We start from the raw sequence: 9,583 nt of genomic DNA, 5'->3' as shown, positions 1-9,583 counted from the left end.
GTTTTTGAGACAGGGTGTCTCTTTCGACCAGGCTTGCCTGAAACTCTGTGATCTATATGCCTCTGCCTATCCACTGCTGGTTTGTTTTATGGGGTGCTGGGAACTTTACGAATGCTAGGAGAGCGCTTTGTGAACTGAGATACAAACACTCCACTAAGTGAGCCACAGCCATGGGCCCTGAGCCCTTATTAGGAGCCACACACTGTGCCCGGTCAGAGGGAAAGTAGGGTACCGCAGGAGAAATAGAAGGTATCTTTTCTCTTTCTTTCTCTTTCTTTCTCTCTCTTTCTTTCTTCCTTCCTTCCTTTCTTTCTTTCTTTCTTTCTTTCTTTCTTTCTTTCTTTCTTTCTTTCTTTCTTTCTTTCTTTCTTTTTCTCTCTCTCTCCCTCCTCCCCTCTCTCTTTCTCCCTCCCTCCCCCTCCCTCCCTCCCTTCCTTCCTTCCTTCCTTCCTTCCTTCCTTCCTTCCTTCCTTCCTTCCTTCCTTCCTTCCTTTCTTCCTTTTCCTCCAGATAAGAAACAGAGCAGCATCGTACATGCCTCCTCCCAGTGCTGCAGAGGTGGAGGTAGGAGGGCTAGCCTGGGCAACAAACAAACGAACGCAGGAGAGGAAGACAGATACATGCCCTGGAAAAGTGCAGCTATAAGCTGCCTGCCAGAGATGCAGAGAATTAGCTAGCTATTGACTGCTGGCCTTATTCTGTAGCTCAGGCTGACCTCAAGCTCACAGCAATCTTTCTACCTCAGCCTACTGAGTGGTAGGATAAGAAGTGTGAACCAAGTTGGGTGGTGGCACATGACTTTAATCCCAGCACTCTGGAGGCAGAGCCAGGTGGATCTCTGAGTTCAAAGCTAGCCCAGTTTATAAAGCGAGTTCCAGGACCGCTAAGACTACACAGAGAGATCCTGTCTAAAAAGAACCACCACCACCATCAACAACAGAGAGATGCTCATAGGAGCCACAGCGCAGATGTGGAAGTCAAAGCCAGCCTGGGAGTGAGCTCTCTCCTTCCGAGTGGGAGTCCCACCGGTCAAACTCAGGTCACCAGGCCCAGAGACTAGTGCCTTTACCCATTGAAGCATCTTGCCAGGCATCCATCCATCAAGACAGCAATGGCTGCTGCCAGCTATGTAAAACCCTGTCATCTGTAGCTGGGGACAATTGTGCACAGAGGATAGAGGTGTGTCCCAGTCAGCCTTAGTGACAAAAGGCATGTACCAAAGTGAGAGAAGGCAAGGGTGTCCTTGGGGAGGAAGGGTGTCTTAGTTTTTGAAACAGGGTCTCACTACATAACCTTAACTGGCCTGGAAAATCACTCATCCTTCCTAACGCTGAGACCCTTTAATACAGTTCCTCATGGTGTGGTGACCCCCAGCCATAAAATTAGTTCATTGCTACTTCATAACTATAATTTTGCTAGTTATGAATTGTAATGTAAAGTTCTGATATGCAGAAGATCTGATGTGACCCCCCAAAGGGGTGGAGACCCACTGCTGTAGACCAGACTGGCTCTGAATTCTGAGAGCCACAAAGATGTACACCCACTCCCCATCCCCCCAATTTTATTTGGAGAAGAGGATTGGGAAGAGGAATAGCATGTATACTGGTGAGATTGGATTTCTAAGTAAATATTTTCAATCCCTGAAGTGGGGTCCACCTTCCCTTTTGCATGTAAAATATCCAACTTTCATTGAATGAAAGCAAAGTGGGTGGAGCCACCCCAACTCAGCCAATAATGGTATGGCCCATTTTCCAGAGTAACCTTGATTGGTCCAGGACTGTATGAATGCCAACCTGTCCTCTTACCACTTGTTTTGTACACACTCCCACTCCCACACACTAAACACCAGTGAATAAGTCAAGTTTACAAACAAAAATTCGGGACTAGAGAGCTGGCTTAGTTGACTAAGATGCCTTGCTGCTCTTCCAAATGCAGCAGCAAAACTATCTCTAACTCTAGCTACGGGGTCCAGCTCCTTCAGCAGGCCTCCAGGGGCACCAGACACACACGAAATACTGACAAAAAAACTTAAAAATAAATAAAAATTGGCCAGGCAGTGGTGGCTTACACCTTTAATCTCAGCACTTGGGGCAGGCAGATCACTGAGCTCAAGGCCAAGCCTGGTCTATGTAGCAAGTTCCATGACAGCCAAGGCTAAACAGTGAGACCCTGTCTCAAAAAAAACAAAATAAATAAGCAAATAAATAAAAATACAGATTGGCTACCTCATTTCTACAGCCAGCTCCTACTTAACGTTTTTTAGATGACATGTTACTATGATTCATGTGTATGCACACATGCCCCAGGGCACATGAGGAGGTCAGAGAGGATCCCACAGGATCCTGGAGCAGTGAAAAAAGGGAGAGGAGCCACTTTTGAACCGAGAAGCCCACTGCACTGACAGGGACTGGCAGCCTTGTTTCACATTCACCAGAAAAAACAAAGGTTTATTGAACTTGGGCTGCAGGCTGCTGCTGGGGACCTCAGAACAATCCTAGCCCAGAGAAGAGTCTGGATAAGTGTTTGGCTGCACACTTTAGAACAAAAGGTGTGACTGGAGCCCACAGCCCCTTAGCTTCCAGACTCAGGGGTGGAATTAGCCGAGATAGATGGGGCAGGCAGGAAAGTGTGTGGGCAAGGGTACTTGCTGGTTCCAGCAGCATCTGAGACCTGGAGGCTCCTGCATTTGGGCTGGTCTTGACCCTTGAGCACACATGGGTCCTCAGAAATGGGTTGAAATTGATGGTTTCAGGGAGAATCTGCCCTCCTTGATTTCCAAGAAGGAAAGGTCGGCCTTTGTGCGGTACCACAGCCTCAGTTTCCTAGTCTGCAGGGTGAACATTTAAAATGCTGGAGGGGGTTGCAGTGGTGGCTCCTGCTCAGCTGCTGGGTGGAGTAAAGTTAGCATGCAAATGGATGGTGCAGATAGCTGTTCCAGAAGCAGAGTCCTGCATAGGCCCATCTGAAGAAGGGACATTTGTCAGGCGCCTGAGGAACACAGCAGGCAGCTCCAGTCAGAGGGACCCATAGCAAGAAGTTCCTGAGTGCTGCAGGTCAGTTGTCATGGAGACACCGACGTTCTCTATGGCAACAGTTGGACAGGATGGGACCCTGGAGGGGAAAGCCTTGAAGGGACAGGTATTCTGTTACCTTGGACACCAGAGGTTTGGACTCCATGGCAACAGTCTGGGTGTTTCAAACTGTCTAGGAGCGGGGCTTGGGCAACTGAGAGAAACAGAAGATGCTCTTTGGGAAAGGGGCAGCTGTTTCCATGGAGAGGCCTGGAGAACTGAATGTTGGGTTACCCTGAGGATACTCAGTGGGGAAGATTGTCTCCACAGCAGTCCACCAGGGCAGGGACAGACAAAAATGAAGTGGTAGGTGTTAGGCTTTAGGCCAGTAAGAAAGGAAAAGTGTGGTAACCATGGTTACAGAGGAAGGCAGAATGTGCCATTTCTGTGGGTGTAGCGGGTGAGCCTGGTAAGGCTGCATTGGTGGCCTATGTGACCTTAAGAAGCCGAGCAGCTTGTCTCTGCAAGTCAGATTTTTAGGGGTTTCTTGTCTGAGGGAATCTCTTTGGTGACATCCCCCAAGGAGCCCGGGGACGGGACATTCAAGCGAGTCTACTCTCTGGTCAGAGGAAAACCTGAGGGATAGGCATGGCCGCTGTTCCAGGAGCCAGCTGAGGAGACTCTCCTGTGACACCAGAGGTGTTGGGTCTGTCCTCCATATTGACCCAGGGACAAAGTATGCTACCTTGAAAACGTAAAGAGACTCTCTGAAAGAGTGGGAATCTGGGTCACTTGCTCGTACAGGGCACGATCATCTTGTGACCTGTGGTTTTCTGTTTCTTCACCAGGTGATGGAGTCAGTGTACAGCTGACGATCCAAGACCAGTTTTCCAGCTCCCGGGAAATACAGAAGGTTTGGGGGCAGGTCTCCAGTTAATCCTGGGGGTCCAGCCTCCAGGTGACTGAGGGGGGTGTCCACCTGTTTTTCAGAAGGCCATAGAAGGTTCATCTTTTGGAAACCGTAGAGTCCTGCTGGTCTACTGGGGTCCCGGGGATTAGGGAGAGTATGACTCTTCTGGGCAAAGTCTAAAAGATGAAATATCCACTATCCAAAGGGGATCCTCAGAGGGCAACATAGTCAGCGACCAAGAACCACAACAAGTGGGTCAGCCTGCAGCTCACCGCAGGGGTAGGTCGCTTATCCAGGAGACCTTAGGTATGGTCAATGTCCAAAGACCACAGGTAGCTAGATCAGTCTGCAGTGCACCGCAGGGGTGTGTCATATGTCCAAGGAATCTCTGAGACTCTGAGACGTGATCGGTATCCAGGGGGTGCATGAGGCCACTGGATCAGCCACTAACACCCCCAAACACGCATCCTTCCAGATCTATACACGCAGCGGGGTCCAGGCAGCCGGATCCCTCGACCCTCCAGCCCAACCTCCTCCGCCGGCCCAGCCCCAGCCCCAGCCGCCTGGAGCCGGATCTGGGGCACCTGGAGCGCGGTAGCAGTAGACACCGAAGAGACGTCGGGAGGCGTCAGGGAAACCCAGGCTGCGCACGCCGGGCCGAGGACCTCCACAGCGAGTTCGCGGATTCACGATGGGATAGCGCGCGCTGCCATCCGCCAGCCAGCCTGCAGTGCAGCGGTCCAACAGCTGCAGCTTCCACGCAGCGAACAGCTGCCCGACCTTGGCCACTGTGGCACCCCGCGCAGCGCACGCGCGCACTGCCCCGGCCAAGGCCACAGGTCGCAGCGGTTTCAGGAAAAACACGCGGCCTGTGGGACCCGAGAGTGTGTTAGACCCCGGCCAGGGATAGGCCCGCCAGGCTCTAGCGTCCTAGGGCTTCCTGAGCCTAGTCCATCCCATTCACTGCAACCTGGGACCGCCAGTGCGATGCTGGTACCATGTGGCATTTCACTGCCCCCCTGTGGCAGCCTGGAAAGCGGAGGCAAGGCGGAGGAGCGGGGCCTGCTCACTTTGGTGGGGGACAATGGTCTTGGAGGGAGGGTCTATGCACTTCAGGGAGATTTCTGTCCATTGGGCAGGGCTCTTATTTGGGGCGCGACCTATGTTTGGGAAAGGTTTTCTCTAGTGTCCTTATGCCTTAGCGTAGTGTCTGTGTCCTTAGGCATAGGATTTGTGTTCTTGTGTTCTTGTGGGCAGAGTCCACACTCTTGAAATGGACCTTCAACCACGGTGTAGGCTCTATGTCTTTCGGACAGGTCTTCCTCAGGGAGGCGGGGATGGGGGCTTTGGGCTTAATTTGTGCCTATCTCTTTGGGGCGGAGCCCATGGAGGAAGTCTTTCCTCAAGAGAGAAAAAGCCTATACCCTGAGGGATGGAGTCTATGTTTCTGAGACAGACTTCCCTCCACCTGCCAGGCCCTAGGGTTAGGCGGTTAGGGCTGTCTTCCTCAAAGGGTTGGAGACTAGGCACTTGGGGCGGGTTTCTCCCTAAGGGGCGGGGCATATGCGCCTGGGGCGGACCTCATTCTAGGGGACTGGGACTATGCAATCAGCGGCCAGGCTCCATGGGTCAGAGCCTGTGCATGTGGGGCAGGTGTCCCTCCAGGGAGAGAGCTTTTGAACTGGAGGAGAGGGCCTCCTTTCCTGGGAGAGGACATAATGATTAAGAGGAAGGAGAGAGGGAAGAAGGGTCCCCTTCAGGGAGAAGCCTATGTATTTAGGGGGCCTAGGTCCTTGGGACAGGTCTCTTTCAAGAAGGCGGGAAATAAGTGCTGGAGACCCGCTTCTTTGGAAAAGACTTATCTCACCCGGGAGGTTGGACGTGAAGCAGAAGGCATCGTAGCGTTCCTCAGCGTTATGACGATATCCATAGTTGCGCACGCCCCCGTTGGTGCCGCCACCAGCTCCAGTGCTCCCAGTCCCGCCACAGGGCTCCCGGGCATGGCTCACTGGGTACTGCACCGAGCCATCGCGTAACCATCCCGCGTTGCACCAGTCCAGGCCATCGCGCCAGGCCGCGTGCAGCTGCTCCGCGGACGCCAAAATGCCATCCTGTTCGGCACAAGCACGCTGCGCTTCCACGAAAGTCATCTTGTAGCGACCTCCGCGCGGGTGATAGGGGAAGACCACCCCTGGGTGGACGAAGACAAATAGGAGTCTGTCAGGGTTACACACACACACACACACACACACACACACACACACACACACACACACGCACTGGATTCTACTACACCTTACACGAAACAGAACCTTCCAGTTCACTTTTCTCTCAGCCCTCGGACCCGGCCGCACCTCTAGCCCCCTCACGCCCATTATGTGTCCTTGGATTCAAGCGTGGAATGTGCTCCTCTGCCTTAATACATTTTAATCATGGCTACTCTTCCATGGCCACAGACCTTCATGCATGTTCTTTCTATCCTTCTCCAGCTGCCTAATTCATCCATCAAAACTCAACTCTTAATGTCCTCTGTCCCAGTGTTCTGACAACTCACTACTGAAGTGGAAAGACCTGTCCCTAGGGCAGTACTCCTACACCCTGGGCCCTGAAACAGTTGGGCAGGTGTCAAGCCCTCTGATTTGCCAGTATTATTTAAAGTGTTTCCCTTCCAACTGCCTGGGACTGTGACTCTAAACTTATTTCTCACTAAACTCAGTCAACCCAACTCTGGAGTGTTTCTGTGCTGAAGGACAGGGTTTAGGCAGAATCTCATGCTGGCCCCTATTCCAGGATAGGATGCAAACACCAGCTATGGTGAAGCCCTAGAGTTTTGATGGACAGGATGTCGAATCTTGGCCACGCCCCTCACCTACAGATGCCCAGGGCAACGCCATAGCCTTCTTGAGGCAGAGCTCATCTCTAGGTTAATAGCTGTCGACCTTGGGGATTTGAGGAAATTAAATGAGAAGCTCCAGAGAGCCGTTCAGCTAAGTGGCTGGCAAACAGAAAGCATCTAATGAAGACAGCTACAATTTTCCATTGTTAAAATGTTCAGAAGTGTCAATTGAATGGCTCTGAAGGTAATGGCATTTGCCACCAACCCTGACAAATTGAGTTCTATTCCAGGAGAGAATCCATTCGGCAAATTGTTTGTGATCTCCATTCAAGAACCGTGGCATGTGTGCACTCGTAAACACACACACAGAAGTGCACACACCAAAATTCAATAACTTTTTTCTTGAAAGCTCAAGAGTTCAAAGCCAACCTGGGGTCCATTAAACCTTGTCTTAGTCATAGAGCTAGTGCTGAAGAGATGGCTCAGCGGTTTAAAAAAACACTTTCTTCAGTCCAGGGATGGCCCTCACCATTGATCCCTTCACTTGAGAGGCATGCTGATCGCTGCAAATGCAAGGCTTGTTGAGATTTTATTAAATTAATCAGAAGGTGCCTTAGGCAGGCCTTCACACAGTGCACCAAAAGATTATCCCAACAAAAGTTAGCGTGATCTATGTAGTGGGTTCCAAGGCAGCCAGGGCTACATGGTGAGACCTTGTCTAGAAGGGAAGAAAAAAAAGGGGGGGGACCTCTTTCTTCCTTGTTTCTCTTCCAGCCAAAAAGAGTTCTGTTCCCCACACTGACACCAGGCAGCTCTCAACCACCTGTAACTCCAACTCCAGGGGAAGGGAGGCCTCTTCTGGCCCTAACCACAGGCATATATTAGTATACACATACATTAAATAAGAGCTGTAATTTTTAAATGAGCTATTCCCCTGCCTGACAAAATCTCTACCGAAACAACCTCATTCAGTTTGCCCCCCACTGTACCCCTTTTTCTCTGCCCATGCTGTGGTCACCTTCCAGATCCAGCTTGACCATGCCGACGTCATCCTCCAGCTCATTGGTGACCTCGCACTCGTAGCGCCCGTAGTCCTGAAGGGTGACATTTCGGAGGACCAGGGAGGCATCCCCAGGTCCGTCATTCTGCAGTTCGGCCCGCCCTCGGTAGGGACCGAAGGCTCGATGCTGGGGACCCAGAGCCACGAAGACATCGGCGAAAGCCAAAGGGTCTACCACTTTCGTCCACTTGAGGCGGACGCCGTCGTGACCGTGGGCGGCCGCCTCGTAGTGGTAACGGCAGGGTAAGACAATGGTACCACCGCGGTGGCTCACCACCTGCCCCGGCGCCGTCTGCACCACCACGGAACCGGACTCGCCCTCTGCGGGGCGACCAATCAGGGGTCAAAGGTGCGGTAGGGTCCCTCAGGGAGAGGATGTGGGTCTAGGATGGGAAAGGAGCTCAGAGATTGAATGTAGGGGACCATGGCAATCCGCCACCCCATCCCACTCCCATCGTTCACTCTAGGCCACCGCTGTGTGTGTGTGTGTGTGCGCGCGCGCGCGCGCGCACGCGTGTATTGGGGATTGCAGGGGATGACCAGAGCTTCCCACAAAACTCACCCAGCACGTGCACGACTTTCTTCCTGCCACGCTGCGCCCCTGCGAGCACGGGGACCAGCAGCAGGAGTCCCCAGGCCACGGCCCAGAGTGCGCGGTGACCGAGGGCTCCTGGAGCACACGCCTGCGGGTACAGGAGCTGCTTCCAGCTGTACTGCCCCAACAGCCCCTAGCTCTGCCAGCCCTCCCCAAAAGGGTCTCAGGCGCGAATCAACCGTGGAACTGACGGAGGGTCAGGAGATTTCCTTTCGTCTTCCCTAAGTCCCTGCCCCCGTTACGGGAGCGCACGGGAGGGGGAGCAGCAGCGCGGACCGGGGCCGCAAGGTTATCAGCGCGCCAGGAGACTGCAGCAAGCCCGGCAGCACGAGCGGGGGTTGGGGATAGAGGGACAGGATTGGAGAGGTGGGGGGCAACGGGCTACTGAGCCAGGCCAGGAGAGATAGAGGGAGCGAGACCCAGAGTTGAGACACAGAGACAGAGACAGAGACACAGGAACTCAGAGGAAGAGATTCAGAGATAGAGACTCAGAGACAGACACCCGGAGACAGCGGCAAAGACAGAGAGAGACCCAGAGACTCGGAGACAGAGACGCAAAGATGCACTCAGAGACACAGAGATGCAGAGACACAGAGATAGAGACGCAGAGATAGAAACTCATAAATAGAGACGCAGAGACAGTGACCCAGAGACTCAGAGACAGTGACCCAGAGACGCAAAAATAGAGGTGTAGGATCAGAGATGCAGAGACTCAGAGGTAGAGGAAGGAGATACTAGTGGGAGAGACACGGAAAAAGAATAAGTGAGCGCTCTTCTCCACCACCACCCCCAAACATGGGGGAGACATTGAAGAGGCAGAGAAAGGGAAAGTGCCAAAGAAAGAGAAAGAGGAGGCAAGAGGAAAAGAGAGGGCGGAGAGAGGCAGAGAGAAGAGAGACAGAGACAAATGTGAGATTCGAAAACCAGTGCAGCGTGGCACTCACCATCCTGGTCGTGGCCCTTGCTGAGCGGCCAGTGCGCTTCCCCAACTGCGCACGCGCACAGCGGTCTGGCCAGCTGGTCCTGCCGGTCGCGCAATCCGGGCGTCTGCCTGCAAGCAGAGGAGGGCGCTTTAAAGGTGCCGCGCGCGCGTGCGCACGCACAGCACGGGGTGGGGGTGGGACAACCCTCACCCCCCAGCACGGGGAATTGAGAGCACTGTAATAGTGAC

At 53.1% G+C, this 9,583-nt stretch overlaps 1 protein-coding gene across 1 annotated transcript; it reads right to left on the bottom strand.

The window, feature by feature from the left end:
• Positions 1-2,057: 2,057 nt before the first annotated feature.
• Positions 2,058-9,391, bottom strand: Hapln4 (hyaluronan and proteoglycan link protein 4). Its single transcript, NM_177900.4, has 5 exons — positions 9,357-9,391; positions 8,380-8,500; positions 7,776-8,138; positions 5,789-6,112; positions 2,058-4,790 (listed from the first exon to the last, which is right to left on the bottom strand). The coding sequence occupies exons 1-5, from the start codon at positions 9,357-9,359 to the stop codon at positions 4,399-4,401; spliced, it is 1,203 nt and encodes a 400-aa protein (NP_808568.1). The 5' UTR covers positions 9,360-9,391; the 3' UTR covers positions 2,058-4,398.
• Between the last annotated feature and the right edge of the window lie 192 nt (positions 9,392-9,583).

Source organism: Mus musculus, chromosome 8, assembly GCF_000001635.26.
Source record: "Mus musculus strain C57BL/6J chromosome 8, GRCm38.p6 C57BL/6J".
In the NCBI taxonomy this organism is placed as follows: Eukaryota; Metazoa; Chordata; class Mammalia; order Rodentia; family Muridae; genus Mus; species Mus musculus.
Note: the sequence above shows the minus strand (reverse complement) of the source record. Positions and strands in the feature narration are given on the sequence as shown.

Excerpts from the sequence above, each read along its gene's own strand:
- Hapln4 (NM_177900.4), bottom strand. Across the intron at positions 6,113-7,775 it reads GGTCAAGCTGGATCTGGAAG|GGGTGGTCTTCCCCTATCAC; the intron begins GTGACCACAGCA and ends TCGTCCACCCAG. Across the intron at positions 4,791-5,788 it reads CTTCACGTCCAACCTCCCGG|GCCGCGTGTTTTTCCTGAAA; the intron begins GTGAGATAAGTC and ends CGGGTCCCACAG.